The sequence below is a fragment of the Ceratina calcarata genome, unplaced genomic scaffold (assembly GCF_001652005.2).
Source record: "Ceratina calcarata isolate Rehan_Ccalc_2016 unplaced genomic scaffold, ASM165200v1 scaffold422.2, whole genome shotgun sequence".
Lineage (NCBI taxonomy): Eukaryota > Metazoa > Arthropoda > Insecta > Hymenoptera > Apidae > Ceratina > Ceratina calcarata.
In genome coordinates this window covers 1,110,306-1,136,309 of record NW_017165837.1, presented here as the reverse complement: position 1 = coordinate 1,136,309, position 26,004 = coordinate 1,110,306, and the positions used below count along the sequence as shown (strand labels likewise).

At 43.5% G+C, this 26,004-nt stretch overlaps 1 protein-coding gene across 4 annotated transcripts in view; it reads left to right on the top strand.

Moving 5' to 3' along the window:
* neur (E3 ubiquitin-protein ligase neur) overlaps positions 1-26,004 on the top strand; it is a 71,324-nt gene that overhangs the window by 27,463 nt on the left and 17,857 nt on the right. The window contains exon 1 of one of the 4 annotated variants that reach the window (XM_018027394.2): positions 7,179-7,991. The exons of 2 other annotated variants lie outside the window; for them this stretch is intronic. In XM_018027394.2, coding sequence (XP_017882883.1) covers positions 7,646-7,991 — 346 coding nt within the window. In that variant the 5' untranslated portion in view covers positions 7,179-7,645. Of the gene's footprint in view, positions 1-7,178; positions 7,992-24,613; positions 25,122-26,004 lie in introns of those variants that run through there. One more of the 4 variants, XM_026814988.1, reaches the window with a different exon arrangement.

Genomic DNA, 26,004 nt, shown 5'->3' with positions numbered 1-26,004 from the left:
TGGAATGATTGCGGTACAATGAGGTCAACTTCGTTCAGAGGACCGTTTCTTTAGTGGCTAACATCTTTTGAGGGTTCCCTTCACTCAGCGTGCGTGATCGAGCTGTAAACTCTTTTGAGCAGCACACCATACAATTCGTACTTCAAATTCAACTCATATATTTTATTAGAGGCAATTAAATCTGTTATTTAAAACGAATTTCATTTTTATTTTACATTTATTACTCAGTTTTTCGTTGCGTCTCAATGACAAGTTTTCTTGTCAATGATTGGGAATATATAATTTACCTTGACATAAATCGTGTTTGCGGTAAATAAGTTAGCCTGTGGAATACCTAAATCCTTCGAATCGGCTCAGGAATCGGCCGCGCTATTATTTCGACGCCGAAGTCGATTCCGCTTTCGAGCTGCGGACCGTATCTCCGTTTCCTCGAGGTTACCACGGTCCTCTCCCTTTCTCAGGATGTCACGAGTTCTTGAATAGTAACCCAAGAATTTGATTAAAAAATACAGTCCGAATTTTGCGAATTAGATATTGAAAAATATACCAAAATTAGTTTATACGTAATATTTAAATAAATTCATTCGGATTCTATTCTTACTATAAATCAATACTAAAAATGTATTAGATCGACAGATTTGGGGAAGTTAATTTGAAAAAATTCATTTTGACATTACGAATTTAGATGTTTCTCTTAATAAACTAGCGATATATTAATGACTGATGTAATTTGCGAATCTCGTGATTCACACATCATATCTTATTATATCTCGTATTCTATGAATGGAGAAACATCGTTTCCTCAAGGGCTTGTTAATTGCCTGTCCGACAGAAAGGGCCCCCGGGCCCTCTCTCGTCTGGCAGCCTGTCTGTCTTCCCGAAATAAGAACCGGAGTAAAAGATTGTATTTTCGGTCAATGCCTCTGTCAGATGTACGCGCTCCTGTCCCCAGCCGGAGGAGGGGCGGCGGTTTCGAATGGATTGCAAGGGGTGTCTTATAAAGCTGTGGTTCTCATTTTGCCGTTAAGAATAAGGCGTATATATTTTAATAATCATTTTATATTCAATTGAATACAGATTCTCTTCTAATTAAAATCCTTTTGTAATACGTATTATAAATACGAATATATCTATTAGCATTTATTCTAGCATTGCAAAATCGCGAAATTTAAGAGGAGAACATCCATGAAATGAAATTTTCATTTTTAATGATTAATTTTTTATAATCATTAATAATTATTAATAAGACGAAGCCGCAGAGAACGAGAGGTTGACAACCATTCGGGGATCCCTCCTATCCCTTCATGGGCCCACAGTAATCCGAGCCGACAATACACTCCTAAAATGCCTACGTCTTCTATATTTTCATGGGGGGTGCGCACGCGCCAGTCTCTCCGACTTCCTGCCATCCGCCGCTCGCTTCCGCTATTTCACATTATGTTATATGCACGCATCCCGGGCATGGGGTTGCTCCGTAGAAAACGCATCTGCACGCTCCTTCGTATATCGGGGCCATTTAGCCGAGATCGAAACATTCGCGAGAGACAGATGCTGAATCTTTGCAATCCACCGCTAAACGAAACTGCAAAAACTTTCTTGTTATCAATTCTAATTTTTAAGAAAAATAGACTAACGGCTTGACATGTTTTAAAAAATTAGAATAAACCTTCCAATTGTCATGGAATTTTAAAAATGTATTCTGATTCAATAGTGTTTATAACAATTTTCTAATCTCCCTATTCGATCGGTCGTAGCTGTCGAGTGGCACTTGAGAGGAGTTGAAATTTTTATTATCTTTTAACCGTGTAATCTGTGTAACGTGATAACACGCTTCGCGGATAAGACGCGGTACCCGCGCGCGAGTAAACAACCGAGCCGTGTCTCCGTTTCCTCGCGAGACCCGAGCCGCGGATTCCCGAGTCCCCAGCTCTTAAATTCGGTAGCACGAAAATTACAGGCAATGAGCCGCTGTGTACTCGTTTAAGCGCCTCGTTCCGACTTCTGCACGGTGAATCCGCAACTAATTGCGAGTTGTGTGTTCACTGGAATTATTTCTGGAAGTCAAGTAGCTCAATTCACGGTGTAATTATCTCACGATTAGATTTCTGAAAAATCCAATAGAATCTAGTCCCGCGAAACGTATTCCGTTTCGAATTTACATTTGAATTTATCTATTTATAGCCTCTATGTTTTATTCCACGGTAAGTGGCGCGATCGCGGTGCGGATTAACCCGCGAGAAACTAAATAAAATACGAGCCGAGTATGAAAATTCATGAGCGAATTATTGTCGGTACGCGCACAGTTACACACGCGAGTGTAGGGTTAATGGGCACGCGTGCATTCGCGTGATTCGACGATTCACCTACGTAGAACAATGCACCGGCCGTCTTCGATGTGCGTGTACGCGTAGTTACGAGTGGAAACATAATAATGACGGCCGAGCCACGGGAAAACAGCTGGTTCGAACGAATTACCGGCCATCGTGCACCTACCGCGATTTTATGCAATTATTCCGTAATTTCTTTACGCCGACATTACCTCTCCTAAGCAGCTACTGTATTCTAATTAGCCCCCAGCGATTAACGAGGCTATCGTTGCGACGAGTTCCAAGTACCTAGGAAAATTTTCTCCTTCGAGAAAATATATTTTTAATTGTTTCACCTCCGTTCGTGTTAAAAACTCTAAACATTGACGACATGTTAATTTTAGCGTTTGATCATTTCGAGAAAAAGTAAAGAAAATTAAAACATGATTTTGACGCGAGCAACAGAATCGAAAGAGAAGGAGGATTGTGGTAGGCGTTCTTGTTGTAAAAGAATCAGAGCGTTCCCTGCAGGAAGTCGGTCCCGGTGCCGGTGGACGGGCTCGATAGCTTCGATCGAAAGTAAGTTCGATGTGGACCGGACAAACGGTTTCCGTTAGTTTGCGTACGATCGTTACGCAAGAGGAACACCGGCCCCGGATGAAAAGGATGTGCGAAAGGAAGCCGCAGCTACGCTGCCGTGAGCATATTTCCCATCCTGCGAGAACCTGACTCTGATCCGCTTCCTATTCTTCCTACCGTACGCCATTCTTTTCACAATGCACGAACAATTACGTAACGAACGGGAATTTATTATTAATTCTTGAAGCAGGAATGATTTTCATATGCCACGTGGAAATTAGTATTAATTTAGATGAAGTGAAGATCACGATCTATGATTATTATGCCTGCGTACTTCGATTATTGTAAACTTAAGTCACTAGTTTCTTGAAGGACAAGAGTATAATTGCTAAATGATTGCTTGACTTGCGAGTCTTTCTAATTAAGTAATTTTGTATAATAACTCTCGCAGATTGAAACATGTTGGAGTGGAATAATTTATAGATGGAAATCTTCTCAATTTTCAATTTTTATAATTAAAGTGGATTTATTCAATATAAAAAATGATACATTAGAGAGATTATAAAAATTGAATAAGATATGCTTTCTTCCTCGATGTTCATCGGATTTCATGGTAGCATTTTATAGTTTTCTCGTTTAACCTGTTTTCCATCCCTCGGTGAACCTCGAAGGGATGAAGGCAGGGTTTAAGGATCAGTAGGCATCTTCCAAACTCGCGGTACCATGAAATCGAATAGGGTGAACACGGTGGTTGTGCGTTGCTCGGGGATGACTGCCTCCCCTCGATAATGAGAGTCTAAAAATGACTTGTTCAATAGACGATCCTCGATGACCTCGTAAAACGTTCGCCCCTTTCAGTTTTTGATTTCACCTGTTGCTACTAAAACGAACCATAAAATTATATAATTATCTTATTTATAAAAACTAAATGGAAAAAATAATTATAATAGTAAGTGATTTGTCAATATCATAATACAATTTTATTTAATAATTAATTATTGACGCTGGCGAAAATTTTTTATACAGAAGTTGTAGGCCCTGACGTCCTCTAAAAGAAAGATTCTATGCAATTTTCTTCTAACTCCAGTATTTAACGAGTTAAGTGCAGTTAATTGGCATTTTATTGGCATTGACGAAATCCGACCGACTCATCGTCGAAATGGTGAACTTTTGGCAAAAAATTTCGTTTTTCCTCAAATACTCCTAAACCGTTGAACGTACGAGAAAATTGCATAGGACCTTTCTTGTAGAGGACGATGAGATCTACAATTTCTGTATAAAAATTTTTTGCTAGCATTAATACTCTACGAGNTATAAATGTCCCCCTAAGTCCATCCGTTTGGAAATTATTGGCAAAAAACGAAATTTTCGCAAAATCTGAAGGGGTACCCCTTGGAAAAATTTCGAAAAAATTGAAAAAAATTTTTTTGTCGAAATTCCGAAGAATGCTTTAAATAAAAGTTGTTTTTCTTCTAATTTCGATATTTAACGCGTTAACTACGATTAATCGGCATTTTATTGGTACTGACAAAATCCGAATTCCACGTTCATCGTACGGTGATCTTTTTTATATCTGACAACTACAGCTATGGTAGCATTATGTGCATCCTCTATTATATCATGCTGAATGCAACATCAAGTTCCATATGGATAACCATCGACACCGTTCAAGCATATCAACCTTGAAGCACGTTCTTTCGGCCTTAACACGCGCCACCGATATATCAATTTCTCACAGACGATTCCTTGCCAGTCGGATCGATCTCACGTATCCTTTCCGTGGTTCGATCTAATTCTCCGCTTAATGCAATTTGTAATTTCGCTGGTTACCCTGGAAAGCCGCACGCGTCGTCGACGACGTCGCGTCGCACCGGGTGGCGCGGAGACTCCATCCCATCTCCAGTCACTGAGTACCTCCGAGCAAATCGAGTTACGCTCCCGTTGGAAGCGTACAAGGACTTCCAGGACTGCAATGCGGTTTCCTGCGTGGAACCCACTATGCCATTCCTCTATCCACCGACTTTATTTGCCCTTTGTGTCTGCGACGCAATTTAATTTTCGATCATTGCATTACCTGCACCTATTGTCCCTCCGAATGCGTTCCGCTTGTTTTTTCATTTGATTTCATGAACCGAGTAAACAGAGTTGTATTGCATCGTTCTGGGAAAGTATAGTAAATAATCTATCAAAGATATATTTTAATTCAGATATTAATTTTGTTTAATATCTGAAAAGAATTCTGAACGAGATGAGAGTTACGTTGATTTAAATTAATATGAAACGATAATCATTCAGGACAGATTCAATTTCTTTGAGGGAATCTTTAAAAAAAAAAAAACGATGACCATACAGTGCTTTCATTGTTATGCACATGTAGGTCCACAGCCCGCATTGACGTCATTTGGACGAGGACGAGACGTGCATACAGTTTGAATGACTTTTTATGTAACTCTTACGAAAGGTAGCACAGTTATAAGGGTACCTGTATAGGATTCAGTGCCCATTACGATCTCGTGATAGTGCCTCCAATATCCATTCAGTTCATACCTTTTGACAGGATTACTAATTATTTAATTTAGAAATCTACAAGTTCAGATAAGATGACATGCGTTTAATCACAGAATGAGGATACGTGTGAAGACGTTTTACAGTAATTGATATTTATTTCTATAATCTTATTCGTTTCTTCAAATTTCCTGTATCTCTTGTGTTACTCCATGACGTCAGTGTTTTGCAATCTATGCTTCATTCGTCGTTACTGATTTGTAGTGCATGTTACGCAGGATAAACAAGACAGTCGCGAAATTCAGCCGGGAAATTCTACCTTCATAGTCATGGGACGAGAAACGTATCTCGAATCCCATGGAAACACGATATTTCTACCGTTATGACTTCGATCCTGTAACTCGAAATGGCAAACCAAAACATGGCTCGGCAGTCACGGTGAACAGGCTCGTGTACACTTGCTCATTGCCTCGTTGATTCGAGTCAAGTGCCAGTCACATTAATTTAATTACAAGCAGAAATTCTGATAACTCTTTACTCTTTGCTATCGTTAGAACTCATTCTATCTTTTTAAAAATAAATGTAATATTCTGTACGCGATACATTTGAAAGAAACGACGAAGTGTATAATTGTTAGGTGTTAATGATTTATTTAGTAGGATATAATTTGTCGCGACGACTGTTGCGCTGGGTGCATCTGGTTGGCTGCTTTACTGGGAAACTCTGAATTCTACTTGTGATATCACGACGCTCTCACCGTGCGATTTGCATTATTCATGATCGCAAACGTTGCCGTTTGGACCATTTTCAACGGGAGTATACCGACCTATGTTTCACCCGCGATGCCGCTACCGCGGCTCTATTTACATATTTCCGTATCACCGGGGCTGTGATCATAAGTCCTCCGCGGTATCGCCGTGCTCCAGTTTTCTCAAAACGGGCGGCCCTTGTAATAGATCGTCGAAACGTGAATAACTATCGAGCCATTCGGCGAACGGGAACGCTGCAAAATCTACCGTCCGCGCTGGCGATGTATCATTCTTAAACGCGGGATCGCGTGTTTAAAATTCCGCTCCGTCGTTACGACGTTTGTTCCACTTTATTAATGCTGTGTTCGCGGAATTGAATGCACCAGATCCGTGGAAAGATGATCTTGTTACGAAGCAAACGTGGAACAGTGAGTTTCATTACTGCGCGAGTTATGAATGAAACAGACTGCTAGTTCAATTCAGTTTAATTTCCGTGACATTAGTTAATGTATAGACGCTTGAAAAAAAAAAATGCGTATAAAATGCGACGCTTTTTAATGAAATTGTACGGGAGACAGTAGAGCGTTTTATGATTCTGTGAGCTCTCGTATGACACCGAACGAGTGAAATCGGTCTCCATAGGAAAAATCCATACCGTGGCGGTGTCTAAGCCGAAACCCGGTGTCCGGCTCGAAAGCTCCGCTCTTCCTCTCGGTCTGGACAGCCAGAAGGGGAGATAGAGGGGGCGAAAGGAAAGAAGAAAAAAAAAAGTAATCGCGTCTAGGCAGGATCAATGCTCGTGCAGTCGGCGACCAGTTCGAATTTCCAACCCCGCGCGCGGATCGAAAAGGCAACGAGTCCACCCCGGCCTCCCCGCGTTGGCGCACGGGGTGGCCCGGTGTGTCGTGGCCAGGTAAGGGGCAGCTGTCCACCAGGTGCCAGTCGCCCCACTATCCTCGGGTCCCCGTCAGTGGGGATACGTTGATGCCGGTTGGTAGATGGCTCGCGCGCGGCTAGGCGATACTCTGCCGTTCGGACCGACAACCAGTCAGTCGTCCCTGGCCGCTCGAGGGATACGCAGGCGCTTCGTAATTCCGCGTCGTTGCTTGCGTCTCTCGACTTCGTGTCACGCGGTTATTGAGTCCTTCACCCTTCAACGACAACATTACACAGTCTCTTACCAAGTCGCGATATATATCTAACATATATATATATATATATACTCAGTGTGTGTCGAGAAGAGAACTCGAGCCTCTTCTCGTTCGCTTCGTTATTTGTACACCCGTCTATTCGAGACCTTCGTTTTTGATACTCTGTCCCGTTGGTTGGACACGGTCCGCGACTAATACAATCACAGTGTTACCGATGTGCGATCAGTGAATCTAGCCGGTGTTATCCGCCTCCGCGATTCCGTCCACCGCAGTCTCCTCGTCGTCTCGTTCGACCTCCCTACCCCCGGGATCTCACGGTTGCTCTCGTCACCTCGAGAGCACCACGGCTACATTTATGGGGGCGTCGTGCGCGGTCAAGGGCAGCAAGAGCCACCCCTGTCACTGCTGTAGCCACCTCGCCAGTACCGGCGCGAGCGTGCAACAGCAGCAGCAGCAGCACCAGCAGCAGCAGAACCAGAACCAGAACCAGCAGCAGCAGCAGCATCACCACCACCGCCATCACCATCATCATCACGAGACGCACCACGCGCACCACCAACACCACCATCACCACCACCCCGCCGGGAAACAACCCTCCGCGGAGCTCCAGCCGCAGAATAACAACGGTGACTGCAACATACTGGCACCTCTCCGCAACAAGATGAAGGTGTTAAAGAAGCTGAAACGCAAGATGGGCTTAGGTGAGCCACACCCCCCCGATTTTCCCTTCGTTTTTCATCTCCTACATTGTTCTATTCTCTTTCCTTCTTTCTGGATTTTCGCTCGTCCGCGATTCAATGCGCGAACACCGCTTTCGGTTCGCGCGGTTGCTAGGCGGCTTATGCATGTGCATCTATCTATACGTCCCGGCGTCGACTTCCGTGTTTTTTAAAGTTACCACAGATCCCAGTTTTTAAGATTCTCTGAAGAAAATCATACGACGGATATCAGACGTTTTATTTGCTTCGTATCTTGACGAACTTACACTTACTATGGTAAATTTTAGTCACTTTCGAGGGTTACATAATTATTATTAACAATGCGACTTCAATAATTATGACAATTGAATATTTCGAAAATTTTGAAGACTGAATTTTCGTTAAAATTTGGAGTACGTGTAAGTGGCGACGAAGATCAATAAACGTGCTCATACGTACTCCAGATGTTTTGGAACCCTTTGCTGTTGCAAGTAGTAGTAGAGTTCAACAGATAAAAGTTTCCATATTCCAAGTATTGATTTGTTTCATTTAAATTTAATGGAAGAATAAAAAGAACTGTTTAGTTATAGTCTCTCGGTATAACCGTGATCACATTCCGTAATGGATATAAAATTGATAGGTTCTAATCAATTATACATGATTTCACTTCTCGCGGTAAACAAAACCCCGGCCGTCAAGTATCAAAGATAATTATTGAGTCATTATGCGGCGAAACCTGGGCTCACTCGGGGCTCGTACATCATCCTGCCATAAGCAACGTTGACATAACTCGCGCACCGTACTCGGTGAAATTAAGCCGGCGGTAATTTCCTTATGGAACCGGTCCCGGCTCGTTCGCCTGGACAAGGGGTGGTCAGCTTTTGTCGAACGTAAAGGGAGTACTAACACCGATGTGGCAACAGTACCTACGTCGCAACTCTCACGCGTATAACGTTCCTGTATGGGTGTCCGTCGTCGTGCAAGTGCAGCGTCTTATAAAGGTGCGTGTAAGCCAGTGAAACAGTACGTCAAACACTGTTCGCAAACAATGCTCAAGCGCGAGCAGTCGGCAAACTTTTATAATCATTAGTCAGTCGTTCACGAACAAACTGTAGCAAGTTTATAAGCAGTTGAACACCTGATCATTTATTACGCTAGGACAGCTAAACAAATCTTGAATTCTTTGCCGCAGTGTTCACGTATTATTTGTTGTTGTGATTGTGCCGCGGCTCAGCGCTGAACCAGGTCTCGCGTGCGACTTTTCACGACGCTTTTCTCATTGCCGGGTAGGAAAGTCGCGGAGCGAGGAAAATTGAGGTTGAATGCGAAGATAGAGAGGAAGTAGAGCGGATTGAAGGAGAAAGAAAACGGAAGAATCAGAGGATTCTAGAAAAAGGAAGGTTCGAATATTTCGAGTGATACAATAAATTAATAATGAAACGTTTCACGCAATTCAGGAAATTATTTGTTGTTCCCGTGTAACAGGAATTCTATGTTTAATGTGATTGGATACAAGATTTATCTCTTTTTTCTTCACTGTTATGTGATGAGAACAATATTATGAGGGCAATACTCACAAGATTGGTATTCTCGATAGTACGACGTATTTGCACGTATGAATTAACGTGTCGTTTTAGACCCAGGGATTCAACGCAGATATTGAAATGTTTGTTTCCAGCTTTATGAATCGGTCTGCGATTAGTCTCTCGTTTTTAATTATTTCTAGAGTATGCCATTGGTTTTCATGAAAATAGTCTCACTGGATAAAAGTTTTAATAAAACAACCATGACCCAGTTGTTCGTACAGAGATGAGTTCGTTAGTCGTCGTCGGGACTTCTTCAAAGGACTGCGTGATAATCTCGAGATAAAATGCTACTTCCCGTGTGCGATAAATTAAAATTCCCCTCAAGAAAATCTTTTGTCGGAACTTTACGCTACTTCGCATTTTACAGTACTTTTTACGATATTTGATCGTACCTGAAGAGTCAGATTAACAAACTTTCGTTAGAATATTATGAACCGGTGGAATGCTTAAAATAGAGTAACAGATTTTCATAGGCGCGCCTAATTTCTCGGGAGGGATGAATAATTTAATTCGATCCTTGATGATGATGCCCTGTGAGATCGTTAGAAGGCTACAGGGCACGAAGAAACTCGCCTACAGGATCGTTAGCGCTCCCGCTGGCTTCCTTTATTTTTAATCACTGTTTTCCCACGTATCGTCGAAGTGAAAGGTTTCTCGAGATATGTAAAATAAAAAGCCTGGTGACGCAGCGGCTGCGAGCTGCGCGTTTACGTGTACACTTAACTTAAGTAGTTAACTTGCAGTATCCTTACGTCTCAAAGTAGGCAATGTTCGGAGCGGCTTTAAGACATCACCGTTGGATTATGGGTATTTAAACGAATCCAATATTTTTTTTTATTCATCTTGATTCAATTCGATGAAGTATGATAGGTATCTTAATGTTCCGAAGTGTTGGAATAATTGTGTATGTTCATCTGCGAGACGAGATCCGAAATTAACGAGCAGCGATGTTAAAGTTTGCCAGTATGTGAAAGGATGTTTTTCGGAGCGGATCGAAGTTCAACGCCCTTCGCCGTAACTCTGTCTCATGTCCTTTAACACGAGATCGTGAAATCGAACTCGGTCACACGACGGAAGCTTCAGATTGGAATACGTGCCGTCTGTTCTCATCCTTCCACTTTCCCTTCCCTAATTTCGAGTTCAGCTCAGGGACACGACACGTCGCCGTCATCGGCTTGCATTCAGAGGTATCGAAAGGGGAGTAACGTCGCCGGGATATCGTCGAGCGAGGAGCATTGAATAGAACGAATCGAGTATTCTTAGCGACTTCCACGATCCACTTTCGTATCTCGAGGACGTTAAAGATTCTCGGCTATTTCCGGAAAATCCGATAACCTATATGCCAGCTGGCTGTAAATGTTCTGTCCTTTAATCACGAAGGATAAATGTTTTATTAATATCCTTTGATAATGCGTTGCTTGTTGCTCGTCGGAGGGATTCACGATCGAACGTCCTTGAAACGTGCGACGGTACGTATTTAAAGCGTAAAAAATTTCTTTAACCCGAAAACCTGGATGAAAGCACTCGAGGAAGTACTTGTGTAATTGAAATCGTCTTCCACCTGGCGAGGACAGGAGTTATTCAAGAAGCTCGATATTAATATTCCATTACGTTGGCTCTGCTTCCGTCGGGATAGAAGCAGGACTACGCGAGAGATACAATGGAAAGTGGGTCGTTGAAAGAGAATCCTCCGGGTGGAATCGTCATTTCCGCCGTTATTTTCGCGCACAACTACTGTGCAACCCCCTCATTTCCGTCGTTTTCCATGCGACACAACGAGCAGATATCTCGCGCTTATCCGCGGCTCTGTCACCGCCGCGGATTTGTATCGTGGTAGTTGCTCGTCGTTGACCGACTTTCCCCTCAATGGGTGATTTGCCAGTCCGACGAGAGACAAAACCAAAGGGATCCAGGCTGAGGCCTCGTTTCTCGTCCTTTTTCTCCACGTTTAATTTGAGACCCTTATACATATTGTAAAGAGTAATACTCGTTTCGAGTGAGCTCGTTCCGCCAGCTTTAGAGATTAGAGAAAAGATATCGTCATCACAGGGATATCGTCGTCACAGGGTCATCGTCATATGAAATAGCTCGTTACTTATTGAATCTATTGCTTGTATTTGGAACACCTAGTTTCCTCTCGTCAAATTTACCTGTGGCAATCCAAGTGCCATAACTACGTAATTGTCATTGGTCTTGAAAAAATCAAATCACTCTCATGGGTATAAGAGTAAAGTGAGATTGAGGTTGTACGATTATTAAATCACCCTTCGACCAGACGTCGGCCACGGAGAATCGTCTGGGTAATTCAAAAAAGGCAGCAACCTCGGGCGTCGACTTCCCGGTTATTTTTCAGCCGTCGACGACGGCGACGACTTCGAGCCATCGTGCCGTCTGACTCCGTCACGGAACCGTATCGCCGGCGTTTCTCGTTGACCCCGTTTTCCCTCAATGGATGATTCGCCAACGAGAGGAAGACGGATAGGAAAGAGGAAGAGACGTTCAGTTCGGAAAGAGAGTAGACGCGTGTTCGCTCATCGTTCTTTTTTTTCCCTCCTCTCGTTCGTCACCCTTCAACGTTTCCCGGTGTACCCCGTTCTCATCAGATATCTGTTGTTCCCGGCCACGCGACGAGCCTTTTTCTAAGAACGCTCTCCCCATTGTCGGCGACAGCTTTCGCCAAGTGGAAACTCCTCTCCCTTCGTCTCCGCAGCCACCCCCTTCGCCTGGCTCTTTTTCCCTCTTGGCCAACTTTTGTCTTCCGCCAGCCGAGCCAGACGTACCATCCCTGCGAACCTGCCGCGCTACCGAATCTTTCACGAATTTCAGATGCAACAATGCACCCGGCGACGACAAAGCCCGCCCATCGGAGTCTGGGTCGCGGCCGATTATTCGAAAAATCTCCTTGCTCGCGAACTGTTTTTCCCCCTTTGTTTTCTTTTTCCCTTTTAGAAATTTTCTAGGTCATATTTGGTAAAACCATGGAAAAAAGTCAGTTCTAAGTCAGTCGACTGTCATCCGACTTCTAATATTACTCTGGTTTTAACGTCAAGTTTATTCTCGGTATTTTGCCTACGAAACAGAGTTATGGGTGATACAGGCTTCTTTGTTCTTCAGATTTTATGTGTCCTTTTTATCAGCTATTTCTAAGTACCGAAAGGCGTCGTTAAACATGATTTATTCAGAATAGAAAAAACATCCACTTGCAGTGTACGTACAAAGAAATCTTTCTCCTACTTCATTACTCGCGTGCCATTCTAATCAGTAAACCGAGATCTCCGTGCTATTTTCTCGTTAACTGTTTAAACACTTGAATCGGTGTATTCAAATCCTGAAGCTGACTATGTTAAAAATACATCCCCTCGATGAGAGGATTGAATTTACATATTTTCTCGTTCAGCCTGAGAAATCTCAAAGTATAACGATCCTTGGTTTTACAACTGGGTTAAAGGTCGCAGCTGTTCCATTTTTCATCCTTTTTTTCTTCCCTCCTCCTCCTCGGGTACTCGCCTTTACGTGTCAACAAGTTTTCCTTAATGGAGTAGGCTTGAGAGACCAACGCTACGCGTGCGCGAGTCTTTTCTCGCGACACTTTGTGGGAGGTCTTTGAACCATACTCCTTTAAACATTTTTCCGTCGCACGGACCATCGTACACGTGTTGTACTCCCTACCGGACATTATACACACCCGCTCGTGTTTTTTTTTTATTATATTTATCCTCTCGCTCTTCCCCGGATCGAAAAATCAATTTCATTTTATGCTTCGTCACCGAGCAAAGCAAGCTTTTTTACCTCCTATCTTGGAAACGTTCTGAGCAGGAAGATCCAAGAATAAAAACGCTTTTTTATTTTTATAGTCTCTAGTAATGACTTAGTAATTATGAATCCTTGTAAAAATTAATGAAATTCAATCATGATGAATTATTTCCACTTTGGAAAAGTTACAATTAATTAAATCAATTGTTGGATCAAATATTTATTCAGTATAGATAAGAATATATGATAAAAGTTTAGAAAACTGTATTCTTTGTGCATCTCTAATGGGTATCGGTAGATCTAAAGGCGAAACCAAGAATGTAGCCGTCGGAAATTCCAAAAAATAGCGTCGATGCCATACGTCTTGGCCAGCGACTTCAACGCCAGATCGGGCGTCTCTGTTCGAAAAGCGCGATCATCTGACGGAATTCGCGCCGGGGTCGATCATTCTTCTGGGGTAGCAGCTGTGCTCGGTCGCAACCCTCGTGCATCTATCTCCCTCGCCACCCCTTCGATCGTTCTCCTTCTGCTGTTGTTCGAACGAAAAGGAACGGGACGAACGAACTGTAACTACGTATAACATATACGGTTTTCTCTCTCTCTCTCTCTCTCTTCTTTTTGCTTGGCGAAGATCGAACCGAGCCCCGAACAGCTGACGAGCCTTTAAATTTTCGGCGCTGGCTTTTTACCTGGGCTCACGTTGCATCGGGCGGCGTCGCTTCTTCCTCTCTCCTTCTCATTTTCTCTCTCGGATCTCGAATCGCAGGGCCACGGTCATTATCCGGACAATAAACCCGTACGGCGGACTTTACTTTTGCTTCGATTCTTTTGAATAGTGTCCGCAGTTTCGGCGAGAGAGAGAGAGAGGAGAGAATTTTTATTAAGCAACAGGAAACTACGCGATTTTGTGCATAGAAATAGTTTTCTACGGTATTGTGAATAGTTTTATATAAAATATTTAGTTTCTAATTTTATTTCACATGCACTTTTTACTTCTTAACATAAATTGTTCAATCGTATTAGATTTTAGAACAACACGTAATTCCGTCTTTCGTAATCTTTTATTAAGCATTAGAATTTCTTTCTCGTTTTTGTTACCACGTTCCAAAAAGTCAACTCCGGCAAGGCCATTCTCACCAACGGTGTATAACAAACTTCAATCAGCGCTCCTCGCAGACAATGACCGGCAAGATCTCTCTCCGTAAACCGGTTTTCCGTGACACAAAACGACGACGACGACGACGACGACTGTATTTTTTCAAACCCCGAAGTTTAATACGATTATGTCAAACGTGATTAAAAATTAAAAAGAGATGGGATGAACAGACAGAAATGCAGAATCTCGTTTTTACAAATGAAATATGTTTATTCAAATTGATAAGACGTTGGCAAGGGTGTTGCGTCGCGTCTTACTAAATGAAATAAATGGCAAACAAACACGTATGGTGAGTGACTGACAGAAAATTCCGAAGCGTAAAGTTGAAGAAAGTTGATCAGGCAACGAAGGGCCACGCGATTCCCGGGATTTATCCCTCGTCCGTTCCTCGTTCCCTCGTTCGTTCGCGGTTTTTCCTCCTCTTTTTGCCACGGTGAATCATTCGTTTCTCTCATCGCAGAGATTCTCAGTCGCAATCCCGCGGTCCCTCAGTGAAACCGTCTACAGGTGGAAAGACGAGGCGAGGAAGAAACGCATACACACGCGACACGTGTTTCCAACAGTTCTCCCTAGACAGAGAAAAAGGCGACGTGACTCATGTGCCGTCTATTTAAGGCCGGACCCATGCGTTGTTCACTGTTGGACTCGTGACGAAATTCCACTGGACAAGGAATCGTTGTTGCACAATTTCAATCGTTACTCGGTTGCATTGGCTGTGAGCCTTGTTAAAGATATGACTGATCACTTTCGAACTGTTCAATCTCGTGGAATCAACGATTTGTTTCTTAGCTGTTTATTTCACTTCTGAGATTTCCGTCGTAATTAAATACCTACAAGTATGATAGTTTCAAGATCTATACAACTAGAAGATGAATTCTGAATAATTAACAAAACTACTCTCGAAATCGAAGTATCCAATATTTAGTTAGAAAAAAAACTGAGAACGAAATTAATTTCACACACAATTTCATCGTTGGACGTCGATAAAACGCACTTCCACGCGTTTTCGCGAGCTCATCATGAGGTACAGCCATCACAGGCTGGCCAATCCCAACGCAAGCGATCCTTAGCTCGGCTGTGTCACGAAGAGAAGCAGAAGAAGGATAAGAAGAAGAAGAAGAAGAAGAAGAAGAAGAAACAAGCAGCTTCCCCGATCACTGACCGTCCTCACTGACTGGTCTGGCGCGTTGGTGTGCGCTCACATCCATCCACCCACTTTCCGCTCGGTCCGTGACGTCACGGCGTCGCAAATGAAACCCGTCTTTGTTCCCACAAGCGTTTCGCGAACCGGTTTACCGACGGTTCCGCGTGTGCTGTCAGCTGGCAGGACCGTTTAATCGGTTAGAACCATTCTTATTTTAGAGAGGATTTCTCCTGTCTCCTCCGCCTTCCTAGAAACCGTCCATTCATGCCCGTGAAAGCATTCCCGAGCGTTCGGCTCGCGGATCTAGATAACAGCTAACGAACAGATCAGCGTTCCCCTAACGGCGATAATCTTGTTCGCTATCTCCTCGAACTTAAGTCCCGGGGTAAATAGAATCCACCCCGTAATCTTCTTTTTGTCTCTTATTTTCTTGTACGTGTAAACGAAACAAAGTTGCGAGGGTCAGTCGATCAAGAGGGTCCAACGGATCTCAGACGCGTCGGCCTAGAATGTTTACTTGAGGACCGATAATGCGACGTCCGGGCTACCCTGAAAACCTGGAAAATCCTGAACGAGGGAACACCTGGATTTGCATCATATTTTGTATTCGGAAATGTTTTCTATATACGACGCGAAGATGAACTGTGTGTAAATCGTCCGTTCGATTAGAATTGTTAATACTCGGGGTATTTAGATAGGAGGTTCCTCTGTGATAAGGATTTTCGTGTTTGCAACGGTTCGGACGTTTGTTTCGTCGTGATCCAATTTCGAAGGTTCTTACCGTATCTTTTACCGTTCGGTACACCTATTTGGTAGTTTGTCGAACTTCCTGCGAGTGAGATACGAAGGGCGGAAGCGAGGCTGAATCACAGGCCGGAAACTCGCGTCATCTGCGCAGCCTACCTGAACGGTATCGCGGAAAAGCTTCTCACGAACTGAGTTTTTCTACTCTTCCTGGTTTCCTTTGTAAGATGAAGACTTCTTAGATCTCGTTGCGAAATATATTGTACTCGTTTTCCTCGTCAAGATGTTCGCGTGATACAGAGATAAGACGTAAGAAGTAGAAGCCAAGATTTACTTAGCTATTATGCTTCGTTTTCGACTTGTCAAGTACGAAAGGAGCGAAACGAGCTGACTGACACGAATACTGCACGCGAAGAATTATGCGATATTCAAGGGGAAGCTACCGGATCGAGATACTCGCGGAAGCAAGGTGCGTGAACACCCCGTGCAGAGCACGTGCACGCTCAACGAGGTGGGCTTCCACGGGAAGTCGCGGCACTTAATAACAAACGCGTACGGGCAGATACGTACTGGAAAAAGGAGTTCTAATGTACGCACGTGCTCGGGCCTCCGTGGAAATTCGTGAGTTCACCCAGACGAGACGCATCCACCCTGAAACGTATTTCTCATGCCTCGTACATAATTCTCTTGCCTCGATGTCCATCGTGATGTTCCTTTACGACCTTTCCTTAACTTCGATAGTCTTGATTTTAAATTGAAATTATCTTAAGGAAGTTTCGTTTGGTTCATAGAAATGGTTTTTAATCTTCTTTCATTCAGGCGTTAAGAGTAGATGAATCAGGGAGTAGGAAATTAATTTTTAAAATATATTACCTTCGATAGTTCACGTTAAGTACTTCTGTACATTCTATGGTGAGAGAGGTCTGTACGTGAGTTTGTCAGGGTTTCTGGGAGAAAAGAAGTGCCAAGAGCCATTCGTTTAATACCCTGTCGCGAAAATAAATTTCCACCGTCGAAATGGGTCGCCCAGCTGACTTAAAGAGGAGGGTGCACCTTCTTTCGAACATTTGTCGTCGATGAAAGTGCTTCCAGAAGAAACGGCAGGACCGAGCCAGGAGAGCTTTCGAGCAGTTCATTTGGTAACGATTAGTGTAGGTCCCCGGCCCTCGGCGAACTCTTCAGCCAAAGGGTGGGACGGTCTTCGGTATTCCTCTGAAAATATCTATCTTCGGGTTCACTTCTCTCTTCAGAGAACGGAAGTAATTTATTAAAATTTCTGTTTAAAGAAATATTTTACTCTAATAGAAAAATACTCATCGTTTTCTCTTATTAAACGAAACGGAAGTACAGCTATTCAACCTTTTAGATAGTAAAAAAGAAGCAATGACTGTTTTAAACGTTGCAAAAAAGTCTAGGCGACAGAAACGGAAATCGTTGCCCCCGACGGGATTATAAAAGCGTGAACGCAACGCGGGTCCATTTGATCGGGACGTTTTCCGTAACAATGCACTTTTCTCGCGTCATCTTGAACCACGCGGAACGGAGAACCCTCGTCGAGATTTATCGATGCTGCCTCTTTAAGGCTTCCTTTTTCTCCATGGATGCTCTACTGCACCCGGGAGCATTCGCCGGTGCTTTTAATGGAACAAACGTTGAGACACCGAGGCGAAGCCATTTCTCAAGTGAAGAGCGTTCGTCTGGCAGCTCCTGGGCTTCTGCCTATCAATGCCCCGTTCCACGATAAATTCGTGTTAACGAATAGTTTCTCGTTCTGGGAAAATAACTCTCCGTTTGTAAATAGCCTTTCAGCGAACGCTAATTTCCTTTGAATAGAGAAAGTGGAAAAGTGTACCGCTGTATACAACCCAAGTAGAGGACTGTTTTTAAATCCAGTTTTTGTCCCGGAAAGTGCTGTTTGAAAAAGCAATCTTTACGTTCGGTAGTTGAGACAGAAGTGGTCTGAAGAAAGGTTGATGAACGGTTCAGAGTCATTGCTCACGCGAAGCGAATAGCTCAATTTCGTTTCACCGTCTTTCTTACCATAGCTCGAAATCAATACGGTGTATAATCGTGTCTTTATATAAATTCCTGCCACGTCTGATACATTTAAATCGCTAGAACTTTTAGTCGCGTTTTCTTTGAAACGTTACGTCCGTCCTTTCCCGGCTGTTTGAACCGCACGTACGTCTTGTCACTCAGCGGCCGGGGAGGGATGAATCATATTTCTGTGCAAAGTTAGTTACCGCTGGGACAATGGTCCTTTCAGCCCTTGGTCTGAGACTGACTTTTTTTAAGGGATGTCCCTTTCGAGCCCTTCCAGCTCGCGGCGCATATTACTCCAGGGAGCGCGGAGCCTCTAGACTTTAATGGAACAAATGTTGCGAAACCGCAAATCGAGACTGGCCGCGAACGCAAACGGGAATCGAGCCGCAACGCTTTTTTTTTTTACAACCCCTTGTAGTTCGAGGGGCTTCAGCACCCTATTTTTGTACGTCCGTCCTTTATCCCAGTTGTTCGAAAGAGATAAGTACCTAGAGTCATTTCGACAGCTATAATTACAATTATTTTAATAGAAGAACGTGTAATCATTTTATTATCGGAGAGATGGAAATTTTTCACGAGTTTTAAGTTTGCTTTTTCTTTTCGAAAAGTGAGAGGTTTATTGTGTAGATCTAGTAGATGGTTCGATGATAGTGACGCAGAAGCATGAGTATATTTATTGTATCGCGAGTGTGCTACGTGGTTACGATGAATTATTCATTTTATCAGATTAAAAAAGGTAGATGTGCATGCAGCGAATCTAAGTACTCCGAGATCATTGTACGGTTTTTCGTATTATACAGGAAAACCGATCGTATCGACGAGAAACCTTCAGATTTTCTGCATGCGTGCTTCTATAATGTACCTACCATTAAAACAAAAGAAAAATCCATCGGGCTAAAAAATTATAGTAGCCAGATGAAAGATAGAGGATGGGATATTGTCTAAATGTAAATTATCAACTCTGGCTAATAACATTTTCAAATATACCACTTTTAAAAATGTTTTATTACGAACCATCCAAGCGATTAAGAAGCTCTTCTACTTATGTTTTAAGTACTTTATTAAGGACACTCTTTGCCCATCGTAACTTTCCTTCGAGCCCGACCACTCGTCCGAACTTCAAGCGGTCAGGCTCCAATTAAAAGTTCGCCCCGCGTCCGATTCAGTGACCATAGTCGCCGGAAGCTGGTCGAATTCTAGGCGATTTCTCGACAATCGCACGCGTCGCCCACCTCGGAGAACGAGGAACGGTCGCGCGACCCACGCGCAATTGGTGGCGCCTGAGCCGAGCGGAGACGAACGTTCTCGAGCTGGCAGATGATTTAATTGTCGCGTGGTGTCAGGGTTCAAGCGTCGGCGAACGTGCGATCGGTGGCTTCTTCTGCCCGCCCACGACTCGATGCTCCGGGGTCAACATTGTCGACGTTATCGTTGCTAATCGCAGGAAGTTCGCGGGAACAGCTGTAATTGCGCCAATTAGCTGGAGAGGATCCTCGCTAATTACTAACTGCAAAGCGAGAATTAAGGACTTCTAAGGGATTCCTATGAACGCGTTAGTTTTCATAGGTGGGACGAAGGTGTTTTTGACTCGGTTTTCGCGTGGTTTAAAGAGGCAGGTTTCGTCAGGTGTGAAACGAGGTTGATGAATAGATTGATGGTTAGTACCTATCGTGGGGTGGAAACGGGTGGCAGTTTTCGGTGCAGAGAGTACTTTATATTTAGAGGGGGATGAGGTGCTTTGTGGGGTCGAGCATCATCGAAGTCCGCTATTGTATTCACTTCGTTTCCTTTTTTTACGATTATCTATTGACGATAAACTATAGAATTCATCATAGATAAATTATTATTTTCCAGTTTACCAACTAGTAACGCGTTAAGCTACGAATTATGACAATAAAAGTAAGCGAGTTGGCAATGAAATATGAAACGTGACGTAGTCAGGAATATTCGTAGCGGCGATTCGAGAGAGGCTGAGAACCACGGTGAACCGTTGACCCCCGCGTAAACCGAGAAAGTTCCTCGTTGAACACGGCAACGAGAGCAATAGACGTTAAGGATGAATAAAAGACACCACGGCTCGCGTCTTAATCCGCTCATGTGCACCGTTGCCTCCTTTTTGTTCACCAATTATACCTTAACCAGCTCTCATTCTCAACCTGGAAACACGGGGCGGACGTTGACGGGGACGGGTCACAGGCGATAACATCGAAAAAACCGTTCGAGGAATATTCCGACGTCCCGTTCACTATTAAATTATTCTTGTTAATCGAGGAACGAGTTTTATGGAAATTACGTTGGCCCTGGTTCACTTTCCTCGTCTCCAAATTCGCGATTTCTTTTTCGTTTAAGATGTTCGACGGTGTCGGGCCGCTTGCAATGCAAATGAACTGACGTCGATACTTGAATTAGAATATCTTAACATTAAGAAATTCAATTAAATCGTTAAAACAGGCTTTGGTATTTCAAGATATAGTCTGAGAATCAGGGAGGGTGATGCTTATTTTTGGAAACTGCCTCCTCGGTTATAATGTTAAACGCTGGTCGAAGGGGTTTAGAACCGCGTCGTCGAATTATACACGCGGATTCATTAGGATCCTTTGGGGGATAAGCTTCGCGGCCCATCTGCCACGATATCCTGAGGGGAAGTCGCTGGTTTCTCGAACGGCTTCCCCTTCGTACGATCCCTTCTTAACGACGACGCTTCCTTCCTTCCTTCCTTCCTTCCTTCCTTCCTTTCCAGGCCGAGCTGCGTCGACAAAAAATATCCGTACGAAGAGTTCGTGGGAATTCACATGCAAATCCTGATGACAACAAGGTGCCTTTTCCTCGCTGAAAGCACGTGCAAGGATCGGCCATCTGTTCGCTGGTATGGAAATCCAACGCGTTCCCTCTTCGAAACACTTCGATAAAGTTTTTCAATGAACGATTTTTTTCATTTGTAATAAGACAATTTCTCTAAGCCAATGATCGTCCAATTAATTTGGAATAAAATGAATTTCAACTTGCGCCGGACGATTTCGCGATAATTGGTTCCGAAAATCGAGGGAAATGTAATTCGTTGAAATCGTCGATTCCGGTAAACAGTCGGAAAAAAATTAAAAAATACTGAAATGATTTTATTTTCATCCTCTATCGCGGCGTGGAGTACTTCATTTCAATTTCTGCCCGATTTTCCGCTCTCTGTCGTTCGTCAATCCGCCGACAAACGTTAATGGGAAAGTGCTCGAGATAAATCGACAGAACACTCTAAAAGCTATCGAGGCTTCGCTTATCGATCCGCCCGACACCAGGAGGGACGATTTCCCTGTGCTTCACGTATTTCCCAAAGTAATAGAACTACTTGGTCGGTCGCGGTTCATTGAAAAACTTTGAGTAATCGAGTGCCCCGTAACAAAACTAAACACGTCTCAACCGGAGAAACGATTTTCCTTCCGCAAACTTATGAATCACGAGCGGAGGAGTAAGTCAATTTAAAAAATTCGATTTTCCGTATAACGCCGATGATAAAGAGCAAACATTACTTCCGTTCCTTCATCCTCCACACACACTCTTATCAGGAGTGTCCACGAGCTCTTATCACCAGTTCTCAGGAAATCCTATCTCCATGGCGAGCCATTATGACAATTACGACAAACCTACGTCAGTCGACTCGATTTTTTTCATTGTCACACAACAGCTACGGAAAGTTAAAGTCGCGTCGCGTTCCCTTTAAGAACCTGACGTAAGAACAGCAAGAGGCTTAGCCTGTGCGCGACATATTTTTCAGAATCACGTTCTTAATCCCGTGAAGGGAAACGGGAAAGAGCCCCGAGTCGAATTAACGCGTTAAGCCGTCGTCGTCGCGAGGCGAGGCGACGCGCGATTTCTATAGAGTTTCCACAACGTCGAGCCACACGTACGAACGAAGAGAGGAGAGAGGGTCGGTTCCACGACCCTCCGCCCGCAGAGCCATGGGGTTTGCGCGTTGATATCGCAATAGAAGCTGTATCGATCCCGGGCTGGCACGAGACCGGCTGTTGTCAGGGGGTTGATAACGATATGCAAGCTCTATAGGCACAGCGCCGCTAAAAGCTCCGCGGTGCTTTCAGCTTCTGTTGTGAGGCGGTCGCTGCCTACGCGCGCGACGCGCAGCCATTTTTCGCCCAAGTGATTCACCGTGATCACGACCGGGTTAACCCTATCCTCCTGGGTTGGAAATGGAGATTGCGGAGAGGAGGGAACGCTTTCAATTTCGCTGGAAGTGGACGAGAACTTTCGGTAGGGTTGTTTCTCTGATAAGGGTAGAATTCAGATATTCATGAGACTTGCATCTTAGTGGTTAATTAAAAGCGGAGCAATTATAAAATTACGTATTTTATTTTATAATAGTTTTATATCTGAATTCTGTAAAATCGATTAAGGCATTTTCCGCTACGAAGGGTGAACTAAGGGTGTTCGATCAGTCGTGGAACTAACGTCTCTATTAAGCAGTAGAAAACGAACGTCTGCTGGGGTTCCCGCTACCCTTAATCCGATCGTGACTTATTATACTAGGGACTGTTTAATGCGATCAAGTATGCTAATGCCCCGTGAAAGTTATCGGCTCGTAAACCGGGGAAATTCGTGCGTTCCGTCATTTGTCGTGAATCCGACGTAATGAAACGTGCCCGATCTATCAATATACCTTTTCGGTCTCGTTGATGCATAAAAAATCGACTTATAAAGGAAATCCCATAATCGAGAATTCGCACAATAGAACGATTTTATATTTAATATACATTCAGGATTTTCGATAGCCTCTTCAGTCAATTTATTTTCCTTTCTTTTTTTATAGACAGTTTGCAGTTTTATAAATTGAAAGTTATTAAACATTTAATTGTCAGATATTTTAATCGCAATTAATTATTTATATATACCGTAGAAATAATGGACTCCAAGAAACGATTTTAAACTTCTGTTGAATATTTCATTACTATTTTTATTATTGTTAAATAATGTGCGATCATTTGAATAACAATGTAAAATATGATACTGGTGGCAAGTTTCCTTTAGTGAACTCAGGTATAGCATCTAAATGCGATCGATCGATTTTTACAAGGTCTCCGGACCATTTGGGGAGGGTGCCGGAATTTCGAAAGTCGCCGCTCCATTGTGCCCCCCCTCTTTCATTCCCCTTTTTTCCGGTCGTTCGTCTCGAGCAAAGTCTACGCCAATGCACAGAGCCCGGTGCTGGCTTCCTTAGGCCAGGTGGTGCGCAACCGTTGCCATCCCCAAAGCCCTGTGTTCCGCTCCTGCAGACAGCTGCAGCTGCTGCATACACACTCCTCCTTGTACGCTTGTACACGCTGCTTGTAATATACGTACATGTACGACTGTCCGTAGATCTTTATTAAAAAAGTTCGAATTTAGGTCAAGAAAGATTAGATTTTCGATTCAGCGTTCCTCTTTTCTTCACGCTGTCCGAATCTCCTTCGGGCGAGCTTCGCCTACGCGGTCAGTTTTTGTAAGACTGTCGCTTTTAAACAAATCAGTTTGAAAAATTGTGGGGAACAGGAATTAAATTTTTTAAGTTATCTAATTAAAATCGTCTCTTATCGATAATATTTGCGCAACATCGATTACCATTATCTATCCGAAATTCAATGACTCGTGTTTCACTTATCGTTATGTAAGTCTTCTCTGAAACGTTACTCAAAGGTATATCAAACAGTTATTTATCAGCGCGTGTTATCCGCAAGGTGAGATCCACCCGGATAGTACATAGCGTCTCATTTCACCGCAACCTTTCCGCTCGGTGAAGTTAGAACGTCCGCCTGCCGCCACGCACGAATCCGGCCGGTCTCTCGTGTGTTGGAGCGCGTACACGCTCACCGACTAGGGCGTTCTCGTACACACACAGCCGCGTAATGACAGCCGGGAGTTGGGGCAACAACGAACAGAGCAGATGGGGAGTTTGCTTCTGCAACGAAAGCCAGTCGTTGTAGCGGCGTGGTTCAAGCTGCCCGCCTTTTCCCGGCATCTCCGCCCGTGGATTTTGCGCTCCTTCTTTCACCTCTCGCCTTTTGTTTCTGCGGTCCCGGTCCGAGGGAAAAGGAAAAGCCCAGGTGACGAGCATGGGTCGGTCGCGTGCCGCTTCTCATCTTCCTTCCTTCCTTCCGGCTTCGGCGCAGCGCCATCTTCCCGTTTGAATCGTATTTTCGAGATCTCGAGCTGTGGCGGGGTTGAAATTCGATACTGGTGGATCGCCAAGCGCGTACAGGACAATGGAGGCAAATCGATTTTTAACTTTCGCAACAGTGAGTATTCGTGAGTTTCACATTTTTCGTATGGGTTAGGGCGTAAAGTTCAGTAAACATCTCGTTTAGAAATTGTTTTGCAAAATTAATCTCGGCTAGTCGCGGTTCGGGGTATAAAGTAACGTTCGATAATTACAACTGAGATAGTAATGTAGAAAATATCGGGTTATCGGAAATGCTACAGCTCGGGATATTTAGAGAGGCCTAGCTGCCCGTTTCCCGTGTTTCGTCCCAGGAGGCAATCGTAAAAGGAGCGCTCGGTCGTGAGTTTTTCTTCGAAGTACGCGGGCATCTCTCGAATTTCAATAAACCGCGGTTCGTAACTATTCTTCCCGATGGCTCTGGCTCTGGCTTCCCAACGTCCCCGGAGGCCATTAACCGTCAATAGGGCTACGAGGGTGGCGCGGCTCAGGCTGCTAGGAAATTTTTGTAGTGAGTATTTATGAACCATAATATAAAACAAAACTGATTCTCAATAAATTAATTCTTATTTTTTATATATGTATATAATAAATATATAAAATATAAATTACGAAAGTGTTCAAGTTAATGTGTCACTGGTGGCAATTAGATTTGTATGCTTTTTGGAGCAGCTCTCCTGCTGAGGCTTAAAACACATACATAGCTTTATGGTTTATCTGTGTATTACCCCATGTGTCGCTCACCATGTGAACAGCACGTTTATAAATATGCATCGTGTCATATGGAAATCATTACATGACGTGAATTTAGTTTTTATTGACTATTATCATTATTTAATTATGTACAATTTTATTTAAATATGATTCACATAGATTTTCTATATAGAATTTAGATACATTTGATAGGATTAAATATTTAATATAACAAATCTGGAATTTGCATTACAAAAGCACGTGGAGCTACTTTTATTACAATAACATTTACGATCACTTGCACAGCTGCTACGTCCGCGTTCAATTCAATTTACCATTCTTTCATTGACTAGAATAGAGAACGGAGTCAGTCTTTTCTTAGCCGGTTTGTAAGTCGACTAAAGCCATTGTACGGTGAATCACTTGCATCGCCGTTCTCCCATGAGAAATTTTTATACGATCGACAGCACGGTTTTCATTAAACGATTTTCAAGCCGATGTATCCGTTGGTGTCGGTGAAATTAGCGCACAAGGCACGACCGTTTACAGCAACAGGCGAGACACGCGTTCCTTTTCGTCGCGCGAGGAAGTGGAATTTCATTATTGCGTGAGTCATCGTCCGCGACATGTTATTCATTGTTTGACCACGAGCTTAGGTGACGATTACGTCTATCAACTCTTTCTTAGAATTGTTTTATAAC